This window comes from Scomber scombrus, chromosome 18 (assembly GCF_963691925.1).
Source record: "Scomber scombrus chromosome 18, fScoSco1.1, whole genome shotgun sequence".
Lineage (NCBI taxonomy): Eukaryota > Metazoa > Chordata > Actinopteri > Scombriformes > Scombridae > Scomber > Scomber scombrus.
Genome location: NC_084987.1, coordinates 21,872,314 through 21,890,105, shown reverse-complemented (window position 1 = coordinate 21,890,105; position 17,792 = coordinate 21,872,314). Strand labels below are relative to the sequence as shown.

At 39.5% G+C, this 17,792-nt stretch overlaps 2 protein-coding genes across 2 annotated transcripts; both read right to left on the bottom strand.

Annotated features, from left to right (window-relative positions):
* Nucleotides 1-334: 334 nt before the first annotated feature.
* On the bottom strand, nucleotides 335-6,442 carry pik3r6b (phosphoinositide-3-kinase, regulatory subunit 6b). The gene is given in 19 exon segments (XM_062439352.1): nucleotides 335-467; nucleotides 559-656; nucleotides 789-841; nucleotides 969-1,059; nucleotides 1,177-1,250; nucleotides 1,359-1,452; nucleotides 1,928-2,038; nucleotides 2,205-2,302; nucleotides 2,363-2,490; nucleotides 2,623-2,983; nucleotides 3,113-3,205; nucleotides 3,296-3,443; nucleotides 4,150-4,333; nucleotides 4,443-4,512; nucleotides 4,617-4,752; nucleotides 4,911-4,979; nucleotides 5,167-5,270; nucleotides 6,233-6,313; nucleotides 6,427-6,442. Coding segments are annotated over 19 exon segments (2,142 nt in total).
* A 907-nt stretch (nucleotides 6,443-7,349) lies between these two features.
* On the bottom strand, nucleotides 7,350-17,522 carry LOC133999475 (phosphoinositide 3-kinase regulatory subunit 5-like). The gene is made up of 18 exons (XM_062438666.1): nucleotides 17,451-17,522; nucleotides 14,809-14,923; nucleotides 14,187-14,287; nucleotides 14,020-14,088; nucleotides 13,740-13,878; nucleotides 13,504-13,573; nucleotides 12,812-12,989; nucleotides 12,510-12,681; nucleotides 12,259-12,327; nucleotides 11,290-12,119; nucleotides 10,670-10,795; nucleotides 10,047-10,172; nucleotides 9,724-9,817; nucleotides 9,335-9,411; nucleotides 9,127-9,220; nucleotides 8,945-9,027; nucleotides 8,720-8,838; nucleotides 7,350-8,179 (listed from the first exon to the last, which is right to left on the bottom strand). Exons 2-18 carry the CDS (start codon nucleotides 14,906-14,908, stop codon nucleotides 8,032-8,034), a joined length of 2,595 nt encoding a protein of 864 aa, XP_062294650.1. The 5' UTR covers nucleotides 14,909-14,923; nucleotides 17,451-17,522; the 3' UTR covers nucleotides 7,350-8,031.
* Nucleotides 17,523-17,792: the final 270 nt, after the last annotated feature.

Genomic DNA, 17,792 nt, shown 5'->3' with positions numbered 1-17,792 from the left:
GAGTGAAAAGTATTCAGCTGAGGGTCAGTTTATTTACCAAATTTTCACATTTGAGAGGAATCAACATACATCATGAATTTATGTCACATGGTTTTGATGCTCTTATTCTCCCAGCACTCCACAGTAGTTATCCTTTTATTGGAATCATTCAAAGCACATTGTAATTATCACGGGTTGTGTATTAATATAAAGGTAATACTTTATAATACAGGTACAAAAGAATATAATGAAAATTAATACACTGATTATTATGCAACACACAGTTTGGTTTGACAGAGCATTATGTACAGCAGTATGCAATGTCTGTATACATGGAATAGACCGGGGATGTTCCTCAGTAGGTCACACCAGTGAAGGTGTTGATGGGAAGTGACAGGACTTTGTCTAGATATTTGATCAGTGGTGGCTCCTGCTCATTGCTGGATTGGATGCTGCATCCTGGGTCTAAGCATGGGGAAATCTCTATTCTGTAACAGTGACATTAAAGTGTATCAATTTCCTCGTGGTGGAACAGAAAAAAAAGTATAAAAAAAGAGATGCTGTATTGCCATAAATTACCTTTGGACATCAGTATATGTCCTGCGAGAGTCCTTGTCCAGACACACAGAGAGTGTTTGTTCCATCGTTTGGATGCTGATTTTTCGGGTTTGGATCTTCTATAAAAAAGGTTTAGAACATTTAACAACTGGCATCATAGATTCATGTACATAGATAAATGGTACGACAAATAATAGTAATAATAATTGATCAAATTAGCTAATATTATGTAGAAGTAAATAATTTCTTACTGTGTTGCATTTTGGGTTCACACTGTGAAAACTTACAGCAAGGTAATCCTCACCTACGGAAAATGAAGAAGATTATTCTTACTAATGGGATGAGTGTGGTAATCTTACCAATCTTTGAAGGCTTCTTGTTACACTGAATTGTAAACAAAATGTTAATGCAAATCCATACAAAACACCAACCTGATGTTACAGCTGCCGGCTCTGATTTCATCACCACGCCACATGTTCTGTGTGCCTCTCCCTTTACAACTTTTCGTTTGCTTAAAGAGATCTGTTGAGGATGTAAAAATAAAGATAGCCTTGGTTAGTCCAAGTAAGAATGTTGAAGATAATAATATAGATGAAATATTGCAATATTAATAATGGCTTTTTATAAAGAGAAGTGTACCTTTGTGTAACTGATTGAGATAACTGCCCCCAAAACTTCCACTGCTGATTTCCTTCGGCATCGAGATGGTTCTTCTGTCAAAGACGACACCTCACTTTACTGCATGTAACTATCATGTTAACACAGTTATTTCAGTATCCACATCCACACACAAAAAAAGAGAAACACATTCAGAAACATACTTGAAAACCTTTCTTTAAGGTGTCTGAACTCTGGGAAGTCAGCCTCCAGATGGGACACAAACACCTCCTCCACCACAGAGCTGATGCAGGTCATCTAAACACATACTGTACTTAGTCAAACTAGAAACTACTTCTGTAGCATCAGTAACCTATTTTCACACACACTTTGAAACAAGACCAGTGGCAGTATCCTGTGTGATGCTGCACTGTATACTGTGTTTTGTCCAGTAATGGATATGATATTTAAATTCTATACTTAATTGACCGGTGTGTATGGTTTAGTGACATCTAGTGGTGAGTTTGCAGATTGCATCTAACTGAAAACAATTCTCTACAGGTCATCACTACAAGCAGCCCCCTAATTTATAGTAATTAGTGGCTATACGTAAAACTAGCAATAACACAATAAATTAATACCCCATTACTCTAAATGCTTCTAATCTTGTACTAAGGTGGAACTTCTACTGCTTCTGTTAAAATATGTAAAGCCGTCTTTGCTATCTACCTCTGACATTTACATACACATGACTTTGAATATCTACAGTATACAAATGAGAGCTGCACTGTACCTTAACAGAATAGAATGGTAGGCTAACTGGCTGGAACCCACAGCGAAGGTAGTAACACAAGGTGTCCAGTAGGAAGAGGTTTTGCTTCAATGACTTGCTGTGATTAGAGTCCTGCAGTAAAGAGATCAAAGAAGAAAGAAGGTATCAGCTGCAACCATGGATGTAGACTGTTGTTTTAATCTATTTCTGCCTCATGTGGCCTTTTGCCTAGTTTTACATCTATTTCATCCTTTAATCTCCAACATACACATTAACAGCTAATGAGATATCAAGTTACCATTTCGGCAAGTGTCGGGATTGCAGTTCCCAGACTGTTGATGTTGCTGTTGTACCATGGGTCCACTTTTCCCAGTAAGGAGGCAACAGACAATCTGCCTTCATCCTGATATGGGAGAAATAAGTTGCAGGGTCATATATAGTTTTCTAAATTCACACTGGGCAGTCAGTATTGCTTTCGGTGACTCACAGGGGAACTGAGTGAAGGCTTCATATCAGTTACTGGGATGTAATACAACTGTAGGTTCAGTTTCTTGGTCAAAAGGAGACGTTTTGACTCTCTTTCTCTGTGGGGAAATGTAGGTAAACATGTAGAGAAAAGCTGAGTATACTAATGGTAATACAGAAAATGTTTGAAATACATAGACATAGAACATATGAGTATTTTTCCACAGCAATATTTGGAAGAGGGTATTCACCGGATGGAGTGATAAGCCCTGGTAAGCCTTCCCAGCACCCGGTCGTCCCCCATTACCACTACCCGTGCTGTGTGACGCCGCTCTTCTTTAAGCATGGGAGAGCTTCCAGGAAATGCTTCTATCTTCTCCCTCATTAGGCTCAGTTGATCTGGCGGCTTCGTGCTCTTTATGGCATTTCTCCGTGTGAATACTGGAAAAGGATTTCTGTCTGTAGGCTGCTCTGTGTCATCAAAGTCACTCTCCTTTATATCTCTCTCTATCCCGCTGTCTTCAGACTGAACTGAGTCTCTTTTGTCCTTCTCTTCTTCGTCAATACTCGAGTTAAGGCAGGAACCCAGGGTAAAGTTTGTCAGAAGATTCCCTTAAGGGAAGATACATTTAATATGCATTTCAACTGCAGCAGCAGCCTCTGTGACATTTATTTAGTTGTGGATGTTGTATGAACAGAAACATATGGTAATGGAATATTTTGTTTATCTGCAGGACTCACATAGATCCTCTTCGTTGTTCCACAAGAGGAAGTTGATCTCCGGAAAGGGCATCGTAGTGTTGCATACAGAGCTGTAATCTACCTCGGTTATTTCTAGGACAACAGGGTAAAGATAGCACAAAAATCCTGTCAAAATGTTATTTTCTCTGCTCATAGTAATGCGCTAGAGTTCAGAACACACACCTTCGTTAGAGGCAGCCAAGATGTCTCTGTAAATGTGTTGTAGTCTGTTGAGATAGTCTGCACGACCACCTGCTCCGTGCTTTATGCTCTGCTCCACAGCAAGGACCACTTCCTGGAAATATTTCTCTACCATATGGTCTTCTATAGCCTGGAATACACAAAAGACATTTGTCTGGGTGGTAAACAAAACAAGGAAATACTGATAACAATACACAAATGTGTGCAGGTTGACCCAAAGTCTACACAGCCTTGCTAGCAACTCTGAAAGGCTAGTGATTAGGGTTAAATGTGTAATGTAATGTAACACACATCATACATTCATACAATTATCTTTCTTATGAACTTATCAACTAAGCCAACTCATTCTTTTATAAAAACGATTCCAGTTAATTGTGTAAAATGTGGTAACATTTGCTTATTAGTTGCACTGTGTAGGATTTAAGAGGATCTAGGACTTGGTGATATGGCCAAAATCTCAAATCTCCCCATATAGGTCATTTCATATCCCCATAACAATACCTATCCCAATATAGCATTGTATAATGTGTTGAATAAATACAGTAGTTGGTCTAGGGGGTTCCCCAAAGTTACTACATTCATCCTGAAGGGGGCATGAATGTCTGTACCAAATGTAATGGCAATCCATCCAATAGTTGTCAACATTTTACTTAAAATCACAACTCAAAACCTCTTGGTGGTGCTAGATCAAAAGTCAGGGACTGGGGACCATAAATGTAGCAAATTGTAACTGAAAATATTTTTGAGATATTTCAGTCTGGACCAAAGTGAATAATGCACATGAGCCATTTCCAAAGGCTTTGTCTACTCTAAAGGGTCTTCATAAGCCTTCCTACCCAAAGACTCTGAGCCAGTCTGGAGCTTTGGGATGCTGTCTCCAATGCCGTCTGTAGTGCACGAAACACCAAATTTTTCTCCTGAGTTAGTGTGTCCCTTAGCAGGCCAGATGCCTCCAATTCTGCTCTTACTGTTGCTTCCAGTGGAGCAGAAAACACAGCTGGGTCTGCAAGCACAAACACCCTGGAAGAAACCAGCAAACAGGGAATCAGGAGACAATATTTGTAAGAAAGAAAAAAGTTTATCTGGTCTTAAACTGTGCTTCAAAGTCACTCAAAGTATATATACTCACTTTTCCTGCATAGTGAAATGTTTGCTCTTCAAGTTCTGCTCTGCAATTACTCTCCTCTGATATAAGGAGGCTGTTGAGTGAAGGATTGTCCTGTCAAGAGTGTTTATTCGTATGCATGGTATTGTGTGTATCTGATGTAAGCTGTCTGAAAATGTGCTCATTCATGCATAATACCTGGTGTGGTTATTTCCATCTTGATGCTCCGCAGAATGCTCAGGGTCACAGAAGCGTAAGGCAATGGGAAGATGAGCAGTTTCATCAAACACTCGGACGCTCTCCGATGAAGCTTGTTAGGAATCATGTCACCTGACTGGAATACAGAAAAGCAAACCAGTAAAACAGAAAATACTGATAATAATACCACACACCATCTACACACTATTTATAACTGTAAAAAGCTCTGCACCGTTAGTCTTCCTATAAACAATGTCATATTGTCAACTCAAGAGTCACACAGGTGTGTCTTACCTGAATAACCACATAATAGAGCATGTGCAGCACTGGGATGACATGAATGTGCAATTGTGTTTTATGGATCTGTAACAGACAAAACGTTACTTTAAAATCAGCTTTTGCACCTTTAAAAAAAGAAAGAAGTATGAAGCCAAATAAAAAAAATACATCCCTCATCTACATAGAGAGAAACACTCAACCAACTCAAATCTATATTGAGTTTCAAACTTGACAAATCTCAAAGTAGAACTGAGGGATGAACATTGCCTACCCTGTTTAGGATCTTCTCCAGCTCTTTGAGCAGCACTTTGATCAGTAAAACGCTGCAGGATGGATGAGTCTCCACCTTCTTCTGAAGATTCCACCTCAGCATTCCTGCAGACAGACAGTTTACATTTATATATAAAATATATTTGGTTTTGCACAACACAAAGTGTGTCGAGTGAAACAAGATTAGGCATTAATCTTATTATTACTATATTTTTTTATTACTACAAATCCAACAATATTATCATTTTCATAAAGTGACATCAGCTTGATAATATGTAGAGATTTGACCTTGAAACAGGCTGAAGCCAGTTAAGGTTTTTTAAAGTTCTACACAAAATTTTATTTTTAAGTTGTGTTGTTTGCTAATGGTTAGATGAAAATGTTGTTGCCACCCTTATTTGTCTGCTAACTATATGGCTTAGTTGAGCTTGGTTACAGAGTTGAAACAGGTAACCTGGTTCAGTCCAGAGAAAAAACTAAATCTACCTGGCAGCCCCTCTAAAACTCGTTAATTAACACATTTTATCTTGTTTCCTTAGCCGGTAGAAAATAAGTATGTGTAAAATGTATGTATGTGGTTTTATGAGGAGATATTTCTTGTCTCTGAGCAGTTACTAGGTAACCAGTGGAATCTTACTGCTCCTAGCAAAGAAATGGGTTGGTAGTGGTTGATTCCCTCATAAAACAGTGAATTGTCATTTTCACATTTTGGTTTTTGTAAGAATCAATGAAATTAGACCACATGTTTAAATTAGTGAACCTCAGAGTTGCTGGTAGGCACATTTTGTTACGTTTGGACTGAGTCAGACAAGTTTTTCCAGTTTTGCAGTGTGCTGGTGGTAGCTATTAAAGACGGACATGATAAGGGTATCAATCCTCTCATAACTCACTGCCAGAAAGTTAATAAGAATATTTCCCAAAATACTAAACCTTGTTTTAAAGTACTTGCACCAGTAAATGTTACTTTTATCTAAATAATAAGCTAATTCATTTCCTTTGTTAGTTGTAATCAAACTGGTTTTCCTTTAGGTGCCTTATTCAGTCGTTGTTACCTGTCTGGGAGGCACCTCCGTTGTCTGTCTCTCTGAGGAGAGCCTGGACATTGTTGTACAGGCTGGACTTCACAGTTGAGGAGAGAGCCACATCAGCTAAAAATGCTTATCAATATTATCAAAAACAGTTAGTACATTCCACCACTCACGATCTTCAAGCTTTAACCAGCACAACAAGTTTATTGGAACATAATAATAAAAGCACCTACCTGTGGCATCAACCATTTTTTGTTCAGCAACTTGGGCTCCAACCATGAAAACCAAGAAAATCTGCCATATTCACTTTCAACAGATGTCAGGTATCCCCTGTCAGTAAAAGTTCAATAATGACCATGTTGCATTTGTCCCTAAAACTTTTAAATTAATTACTGAGGTTTTCTAAGGGTACAAAAATTGACAAAACTTTTTACATGACCAATGATTACAAACACACAACTAAATCTTAAAAAGGTCAAAAGTGACGCCAAATCCTCCAGCATCAAGCATATGCGCAAGTCTAAGGCAGACAATAGATCTGATACACTGCTGTGCAATATCTTCATGTTTTCTATGATATACAGTACCAGTCAAACTTTTTGGTCCAATATATTATATACTATATTAACCATTTAACGGGCAGGAGTAGAAAATGATATTAAAAAAAAATAATGTTACTACTTTATATTCCCTGGTCAATAATATCACACATACTAGTTTCTAAACTTATTTTTATCATTTCTATCAAAGCATAGGCCACACGCTTCAGTTCAGCTCTACCAAAGTGAGGCACATACAATTGAACAATCACCTTAACCAACAGTGTGTTAAAGAGTCTGTATCTCCTGGTGCACATTGCCTGTTTAAGGGTTAAATGTTACAATGAATAACCAGACAAATACGCTTTATGTAAATAAACTAACAACAGTGCAAACTTACCATTTGAGCTTCTTTTCTTACAATTATCCAAAGAGGAAATTGAAAATGAATGACGATCGTCTGCTGCTGCTACATGTGGGTAAAATAACTGGATAATGACAGGCAGCATTTACCGTTTGAGTGAAACAGGGTGTGCGTTACTGTTAAGAGGAAGTTCAGGAAAGGCATTCACTGTCTACATGGTGAGAAAAGAATGAATAAACAGAGCTGATTGCAATAGGATTTTATTGCGTTCGTGTGTCAAACTTTATAAAAACATGATAAAATGTATAAAAATGTATATTTTCTGAATCGTATAAAAACAGGTTTTCAATGCTTTCACAACAAAATAAATAGTTTATTTTATTACACATTTCTAAAAAAAAAAAAGTTTTACTGTTACAGCTTAACAGAACGTACACAATAGTAATCAAGTAATGAGTTGCTGTCATGCTGTTGTCAGCAGATCATTTTTAATAGACAAACTGTCTCTCAAAGCCCTGCAGAGACCGTGACAACCTGTGAACAAAGACATTTAATACTTGATAAATGCAATACCTGAGGAAAAGAAAGAGCAATCTGAAACACATAAAGCATTATTATACACTCTATGTTATACACAGCTGAAGTTCACTACATCCTCGTCTGGATGGGTGAAATAGTTGGAGGCTGGACAAAATTATTTAAACATACCTCACACACACTCCTACCATTAACAATGTAACACACCTCTATCAGGGCTACAGGACGAGTCGTAAATAAATGTCGGTCAACTCAGATAATGTCACACTTATTATAATTTGCTCCCTGCTTTGTTTTTCAGTATATGTCTGCACCATATCAAGTGTCCATCCTGTGTTACGTGCCTGTGTAAATGATATATAACGTCCATGGTTTGATGAAGTGCAGTATGAAGTGTGTCAGGGACACGAGCCGGAGAAAGATGTGATGGGAAGGCAGAGCAGCGAGCAATAGGACGGGTGCAAAGGCTGGACTTGGCCTGGTGAGGGCTTGTAGGACCTCCAGTCTGAACTGCTTCCTGGTTTACAGCACAGAAACACTTCACACCTGCAGACGAGACAGAGCATCACTGCAACACATGTCTGATGAATGCATGCAGAGACTATGACTCACATGTAACATTATAGATCTGGAGTGGTGAGCGGTAACCAAGTACATTTGTTAAAGTACTGTGCTGGAGTACAATTTCAAGCTACTTGAATATTTCCTTTTTATGCCACTCTACACTTCCAATCCATGTCTACTACATCTCAGAAGGAGATAGTGTACTTTTTACTCTCCTACATTTATCTGACAGCTGTGGTTTCTAGTTATTTTTCAGATAAAACTTTACTCACAAAGCATAACATACAATACATTTGCAGAAAGTAAAGCTGCCTACCTTTTTAGCTTATGACCCTTCACAAAAAAGCAGAGTAGTTGGGGCCCCTGACTATGGTTGTTGGACATTTTTACTTGTAATGGAGTATTTTCACATTGTGGTATTGATACTTATACTAAATGAATACTTCTTCTACCAATGGAAACATGAAGTGTTCAGACTAAAGATGAAATGATATGACCGTCAGTGGTGATGCTTTGTTGTACCTGGTGACACTTTGGATGAACTTCTTCTCATCCTGATCCAGACACACAGAAAAAGTTGTTCCGTCACCTCTGCCGTTCACCTGCACCTTGTCCACCTTCACCTCTGACGTCAAGATGTGCTGCCAGAGGAAAGTTAGAGAAAGAAGAAGTGTGAGGAGGGGGTGTTTCAGACGGAGGGTGTGCGTTAGATTGTGGGTAGTTTGAAAGTGTAAAACCGCCCTTCACCTGGTTGTAGCTCTTTTTAGACTTGGGGCACTGCCTCTTCAGGACTTCTGTCATCGTCAGCTGCAAGCTTTCTATTCTTGAATCTAAACCACAATGCAGACAAAAGCAAATGTAAGGCAAACACAAAAGTCACCACAAAACTCAATTAAAATCTGGCATGTGATGAAAAGAATGTGACAAACCTAGCTGCTCAGGTTTCCTGCAGGCTTTATAAAGATTGATAGATGTGCAAACCATCTCTGTTTGTGTCCACTGGCTCCTCCCACTAACAGCCACCTGTTATCATATGTAGACACAGCATATTTAACAATAGCTGTGGCCGTGTGGTTTTATATATGTGTCATTGTTTGTGTTGCAGGAAATCTGTGGGTGTCAAAGCAGAAACAATACCTTGTTGTAGGCAACACTTAGTGTTAAAGGAACAGCCTCCCGTTCTCGATCAATCCCAAACCTTTTGCTGGCGGCACCTGCAAAAAGAATAAACAACACATTAGACTATGAATGTGTCTGCTTTTGGGGACAAATTTCAGACTTAGGTTAAAATTGAGACCAGTTAATCAGGGACAGCTTGTCCAACTGGGGACAAAAGCTCCACCCCCAATTGGAAAAGCTGATTTTTGGGTCAGTAGTCAAGATTACGGTTTGGTTAGTCCCCAAGAAATAAATGTAAGTCTATGTAATGTCTCAAAAAGCGACCATGGTCTGATGTGTGTGTGTGTGTGTGTGTGTATGTGTGTGTGTGGCGGCTGTCTGGTTACGTCTGTCAGTGTGTGACTCACCCATAGCCTTAACAGCTCTGGTTCCAGCGGTGTGCCCAAGCTCCAGAGAGTGAATAAACACTTCCTTTCTCTTCTCTCCTCCAGCCAGGGTCAGCTGAGCGGCAGGAGAAAAAAAAGATTCTATAAGCAAGTGAGAATTTGATACTAATATGTTTTAATTAATAATCATTGTGTCCTTTCACATTTAGTGAGAGACTCTGTGTGTGTGTGTGTGTGTGTGTGTGTGTGTGTGTGTGTGTGTGTGTGTGTGTGTGTGTGTGTGTGTGTGTGTGTGTGTGTGTGTGTGTGTGTGTGTGTGTGTGTGTGTGTGGTGCTCCTCTGACCTCAGCCTGGTAGAGCTGAACCAGAACAGGCTGGTCTGCATTTCTGCAGTAATAAAGCACCATGTCGGCCAGCAGGGGAAGACGCTCCATGCTGCCATTACTCACTGAGACATCACCTTCCTTAGCCTGGGTGACAGGAATTTACATATGATTTTCAGTGAATACAGCCTATGAACTATTACAACTACTGTATGTATGAGATGTATGATTTGTGGTAATGTTGAATTATTTGGTACCGTGCAACAGCAGCATTATGAGTCTAAATTATATTTCCCTCTGGGGCAATAAAAGTCTTATCTTAATCTAATCTCGAGTATCTTAAGTAAGTATTAACCAATGGCTCCACCCACAGCCATTAAAAGATCTTCCAGCCATTTAATATTTCCCCTCAACAAAGTTGGTGGACTTGTGAGAGACACAACAAATTACAGAACAGTCTAATTTGATCTCCACTTTTAGTCCCTGTTTTGAATCAAGCACTTAACACACTAAATCTCTCATCTCCTATAAGGCAGCTTAAAAGGCTCTTTTTTTTTAACTCACTGGTCACTTGAGCTACTGCCTTGTCTTGATGTGTTAATGTACAGAACAGAATGAGGAGGTGATACCGGTGTGAAAGGTACCTGACAAAGGACGCCTGAGGACAGAGTGAGCAGACTGAGGACGTTCCGCTCATACCAAGGATCCATCATGCCCAACATCCTGGCTATATCAACTGTACTGTCTTCCTGTACGCTGTCATTAGACTCCTGTCACAATGAGAGAATAAAACATTTCCTTTTCATGTCATTACAGTATCCTATCAGCGAGTATGAAAACAAAGTTGGGTTGACCCCTGACCTTCTAGAGAAGTGCTGCGTGGTATTTAGACCACCTTTCTTGAGAGATTATTGAAACATACAGTGGGTTTCTGTAATAATCCTCACTAACTTTTGCATTTGGCTTGTTAGACAGTGAGAAACATGTGACCTTTATTATAAGTGATTGATTAACATTTACAGCTGTAACTTCCTGATGGTTTCTTCTTAATGACTCACATACCAGAGTCAAAACCTGGCAAACCAAAAGTAATTATTGGTTTATGACTTATCCATAAAGTATTAGTGAATGCTTGACTAATTATACATCTCATACAAACTGTATCTTATTAGACAGTGGTAATGCACTATGTATTCATGTGTATATTTACATATAAAGTCAAAGACTGAGTTGACCATTATCTAACAGTGACAGATGTTCTCACCACAGCTTTAGTTGAACTTCCTGTCAGCCCCTCAGTTGGTGTGTGTCCTCTTGTCGGGCTTCCTGTAGTTCTCTTTTTTGTGGGAACAAAGTAAAACTGCAGTCTGCAGGTTTTTGTGAGCCGGGGACATTTGCTCTCTTTCTGCTGCAGGTCTCTGTATGCTCTGGCCAACCTGCCAGCTTCCTTATCACCTCCAAACACCACAACCCGCACCAGGGTAACCACGTCTGCCACATCGCCCTCATCGCAGCTCAGAATCGGCCTCCTACGGATGCACATGTGCTTCTTGGGGGAGAGAGGATCTAAAGTAGACGGACTGGGTGCCTGCGGAGGACAAACCTGCTTGAACGGGGACTTGGCAGATTTGAGGTGTGAACCGGTTCTTTGAATTTCTTTATGCAAGTCACCATGGAAGCCCATGCTCTGCGCACGGCGGCAAAGGCTAGGACTGCGGGGAGCTGCTTTGAAAAGCATGGAGATCCCTAAGAGGGACCTGGACTTCTTTTTGGGTTTCTTCCTGAGCTTTGGTTGGCTATCTTGTCGTTCTGTTGCGTCCTCATGTCCCGTGTCCTCGCTGAAGTCACTCTCTATACCTGATGAGCCAGACGGCGTAGAGGCCATAGTCCAGCTGTCCCTTGAAGAGGAGGACGTGGTGGAGATGCGGTGGTTTTTAACGTCGTGATTTGTTTTGTTTCCCTCCAACTCGTCTTCCTCGTCCACACTGGTGTCAATATTATTATTATCATCATCCTCTTCCATTGTTGTATTGAGGAAACAGTCTGTAGATGAATCGAGGTCGTACTCTCTTGCGAGGATGTCATTCAGAATATCTAGATGAACATAAAGAGCTTAATTAGAGCAGGAAGACATGAGGATGTACAGCAAGTATGAACAATGATTGTGTGGAAAAAACTCAGATCTTAAAGTCTGAATATATCTGTGTTGAGTTGTTAGAACTTGACTACTTACCAAAGTTATCGTTTTCCCAGGAGCATGTGTGACATTTGGGGAAGGGCAGCATGAAAGTCTCAACAGCTCCTAATTAGAGGAGGTGATGCTGAGGTTAAGGAAGCACTGCTGTTTGAGTTCAATCTTGAAAAACAGGTTAAGCAAACAAACTCTGTCCCAACAGGAAATAAGCACTTTTCCTCATTACAACAGCCTGGACATGACATTAACCTAGTTTGTCTTTGGCATTTTATATTTGTTTTCCCTCCTACCGGTGTATGAGCGGCTGTCAGCAGAAGCAGGAACGGTGAGGCTTTCTCTGAGCCTCTCCATGCTGCGTTGTAGACCTTGTTTAGCTGTGCTGAGATCTGCTGTCGTGGCTGCCTTCTCCATACTGTCAGCCATTACCTCCAGGAGCTGCTCCAGCTCTTCAGGCTGCTTTGCCTGGAGGATAATTGCAGAGTTTGTTTTAGCAAAAAAACTAGGAAAAATGTACAAGAAACATAATAAATAGAAGACACACAAAAGAGAGAATTGTGCATCGACAAAGAGGCACTTGGTGTTGGTTGGTCACCTGCAGGGCAACGCGGAGCTCATGCAGGTCATATTTGGTGCCCAGCGCAGCTTGAAAGCCCTGCAGGATGAGGGTGACAGTGACGTCTCTGTCGGACTGTTTGGTGCTACTCAGCTGCTCGGAGACCGACTGGATTTCTAGGGGGATGTCCTCATCTGGGCTCAATAAAAGAACCGTCCTAATGGAACACACACGTGCACCCATATCATTGGTAAAAGTAACAGAACGCTTGTGTGCATCCTGTGCTTGATATGAAAGAAGGACGCCTGACAAGCAAAACATTTATTTGGGTCAAACAACTTATTAGATCTGGTTTGGTGACAGTAAAGAAGAGCGGTGTAATGATATATAGACTATATAAAGCCAAACTGCCTACAATTAGCATGACAAAATAAGAGAGATTTATCTTTTAAATCACTGTCAATTACAGCTGAGATCTAGCATTTTGCCGCTTGTACCACAATACTTTGTTTATTAAGATAAAAACAAAGACTGAATTGACTATTCACATATGAAACATTTAAAGTTAGTGGTTAAAAGTGAAAATTTGCTAAAGTTAAGCCAGTCAGTGATGTCTTGTTATTTCATGCGAGATGGGCCAAATGTTTTTCATGACAAGTAAAATTTGATTTACTACAGACACACACAATGACAGCAATGAGTGAGTCTAATGAAAGAAGGAAGGAACTTACATGGTTTTAGAGCAGGGGATCTCAGGGGAAACCCCCTGCTCAGTTCTCACCAGTCTTTGAAAAGAAATACCTACAACGAAAATAGAAACAACTTAATATATCTCTGTGGGTAAACATTGCCCCCATATGGACAAAGTCATGCATGAACAGTGTCTAAACTACATTAGCAACAACAAAACCTCCCTTTCTTGAAGGAAAGCAACGAGGTGGCATTCAGCCTTTTTTTTCAGTGCTACCTGGTGCTCTGAGCTCCTGATAGATGATATTCAGCAGGCGTTTACTGGCAGAGCAGCATGGATCAGGCCAGGACAGGAAACTATGAAACAGCAGGTAGGCCTCCTGCAGCACATTGCAGTCTGGAGCCACGTAAGGAGCCTGCACGAGTCAGAAAGGAAACAACTCAGTTTCAAAATGAAACACATTTAATTGCACAGTTAATATTGAGAGCCTCTTCCCCAAATCTGAATTGGAAAAGAGTCTGTGCTTGTTCCTCTATTATAAGTTATAATGAATTACTTTTAGGAGAGTTGAAGAGAACAGGAGAGTCAGAGGCACCACCTGTTCATACCGACACTGCTCTAGCACCTGTAAAAGAAAAGAAAAGAAAGAAAATGAATGCTGAACTGAAACACACTGTCATTCCTCATATTGTATGGACAATGACGTTGGTGTTCTTTCTTTACCTCTTTTGTTTTCCTCAGAATTTTTTGCAGAAGTATGAGGAAGTTGTGAGGATCTCTCTTCACCAGTTCCTCCAAACACCAGCGGTTTATGCACAGTCCGGCTAGTCAGAGAGACAAAAAAAAAAAACAACAACCACTTTATTTCTCCTTTTAGGTTTCATTCTGATGAAAGGCAGTAAAACACGCTATTTCGATAATAAACAAGTTAAAACCTTATATTTAGAAAGGTACTGTACTAAATGGCAGCAACAGGATTACATCACTTTCTCTGAATGAAGCTGTTTCAGTAAATATTTCAAAACTGATCTTGACCTTTAGCCAGCATGGAAGTCCCTTATGCTGTCTGTCTCTCTATCACTCATTCTGTGTCACCACTTTCAATTCCCATTTGACTGTATAAGATGAACAATGTGTTCCCTAATAGTTTGCTGGTTGTGTGTTTTTATGAGTTAACAGTTTTATTTTTTACATTAAACAGTTTATATTCTGTTGTGATATTATATTGTTATCTTTCACAGAAGTTCCAGGACTATGAGGACTTTATGTTTATGTTATCTGACATCATATTTTCAGCATTATTTTTGGGTTACAGATAAAAGCAGGTCTTGAAATTGGGTCTTACCGTTCCAGAGTTGTTTGTCAGGAGTGTTGAGGCCGAGGTCACACAGGCAGCGTTCAAGAACATGCTCGATACGATCCTCCGTGCACGAGCTCTGCTCCATCTTCTGTCTCGTCTTCTGCAGAGGCATCACAACATCAACCATAAAACCAAAAGGAGGCCCAAAAATAAAAGGTGGAATTACACCCTATTTTTGTGTTCTGGTAAAACAATATATTATCTATCGTCAGTAGTCCAAACTTCCTGTTAGTGCTGCTGTCAATGCGTTATATTCATTATTTTTCCTCTCCAGAAAGAAGCAAGCGTACCCTAGAGTAAAAGGCTCATTCACATTAACACAGATGCAACTGCAATAGTCTACAGCCACTGTGTCAGTGCCCAGAATAAAGACTGCCACTTCCTACTAAAACCAGTGACTCACAGACTGTGTGAGTGGACCGGATATGAGCCAGTAGAAAAAAGCAGTCACAACTTCTACTTTTTCATTCAAAAAAATCACCAGCTGTCTCTAGATTTTATATGACTCAAACCTGGCATGGAAATGAATCTTACCAAAGGACAACTTCCTATTTGATCGTTTTTTTTTTTAATTGAATGTAAATGTCACTCAAGGTACAAAAGCCAATCAATTAGACTCCAACAATTATAAACAGAACATTAGGTTAGCTCACACAAGACTTGTGGTTAGAGTGCACGTGCATTTGATGTACAAAATAAAACCACACTGACCACACAATGAAATGGAAGTTTTTAGAAATGAAAACATTTCATCAGGGTATTTAAAGGCTTAAAAAAGTAAGCAAGTTTTTCCAGGGCAGGGCCTGCCGCAGTCCCTTTTGACATTATTTCAATAACTTTTAGGTCATACTCAGACTGCCATGAGTTATCCCTCTCAATATTAATATTTCCCTGTGGACTCTTCAGTCTATTTCACCTCCGGGATGTTGTTGTGTATATGGGAGCTGTAATTGTCCTCAGCTGTGGCAGATGTGTCACTGACCAGTGACAAATGTGTGAAGTAGCACAACTGGAAAACTGGGGTCACCTGTGCCCATCAAAACAGGAAAGGGCCTTCCTGAAACCATTGATGCAACAGAAATTAAACTGATCCTTTAACATATTTCTTTAGACAGGACAGGGCAACAAACTGAAAGCCTCTCTAGCTGAAATAAACTGCTGATTGGTTAAAGAGTGTGCACAGTATTGTGACAGACCAGTGGTTCCAAGCATTTTGTTAGATATGAACTAGCAGCCTTATCAGATAAACTCAAGTACCCCTTCATCAACACAATCACACCAATGTGTCTAAGCTGGAGTTAGATGTTTCAACTATTCATCTATGACTTTTAGCTAACAACCTCAACCATTTATCCATTGCCTTTAGCTAACCATTTCAACCATTATATTCTTTAGCTAACCATTTCAACCATTATATTCTTTAGCTAAACATTTCAACCATTATATTCTTTAGCTTAATCCTTACCTTGAACTAACCATTTTAATCATTTATCAATAACCTTTAACCAAAGATTTCAAACATTTCTCCTTTACCGTTAGCTAAACATTTCCAACACTTAACCATACCTTTATCTAAAGATTTCAACCTTTTTATCCATTAACTTTAACTAATTATTTCAACATTCATCTATTATCTATAGCTATTTGCTCCTTACTATCTCCTGATTATTTCAACTGTTTATCAGTTAGCCATCTGTTTCAACCATTTTCCTTTCAGCTTTTTCAGTCACTTTCAGCTGTCTTTTTAACTGGCTGTAAGTGACATTTAACCAAAATTGTTGTGTTAGTCTAAAAGGTAGACAGAGTTTGAACTCCCTATCTGTAAAACAAAAAAACATACATACATACAGTACATTAAACAATGTAGATAAGCATATGGTATGTATCTTAGGGCAACACAGACAGCAGCTACCTGGCATACCCAGGGTCAACATGTTACCCTGACAATTGTCTACTGAGGAAGCAGGTGTTTGCTCCATTGTGTACAGTCAGGCGGTATTGTCCTACCCTGGCAATGCATAGTGTTACCACCACAATGTTAAAATAGTGATCCCTGCAGGGGCTTGTTGAAATATTGGCATTACTGTAATGTAAGTGTTGCTTTAATTGCACATGTTAAAGTGTAGCAAAGAAGGAAAGATGAGGAAGGGGAATTAGAGGTTACATAGGTATGATGCAGCTTCCCACTTTACTTTAAAAACACCTTAGTCATAATCATTCATTTTGCTTTCAATAAAAAAAAAATATAGTAGAATAGAATTCAAACTGTTTGAGGAACTCCTTTTGGTTCCTCGTGATCATTAAATACTTCACCAAACATGCTGTTTGTTGAGTAATCATAAGTGCACTGACAATAGCTTTCAGCAGTTTATAAGAAGGGGAACAGGAAATCTGCAGTGGTTGAATAACACTTTGCAGTAACAGTATATCTGATGCAAGTGGTGGAAGAGAGGCTTGTTCCTACTATAGATAATATATGAAATGGTAAAATATATGAAATAGCCTAGCTGTCTTATAACAGACATGAGACATCTGACACAGAAACATGGAGCATACTGTACATAAGTAGAAATATGCAACAAAAGCAAATTAAAGAATGGATTAGCAGAGAGAGACATGAATCTTACCTATAGCTGCATTTATCAGTGTCCTAGATCATCCCTGATCAACTACAGCTGAGGCGCACCAGTGAGGGGAAACTATACAAAGACCACATCCTCCTGTGTTGATGCTTTTCAAAAATAGACCCCCTAACTGCAAAGGCAAAAAAACATGTGCTGCAAAACAGGAACTCAATGAGTCTTTATACAGAGGTGCTTGACATAAGACTTTCTGCTCATGTTGTAGGAGGAGTCTTTTATGTGACAGACCTGGTTTGACACAGTAGAGCTCGTTTAGAATAGTATGCATTGTCTGGGTTTGATGGTGCAGTGCAGAGAAATACTTCACTTACAACAGGAAAGAAAAGC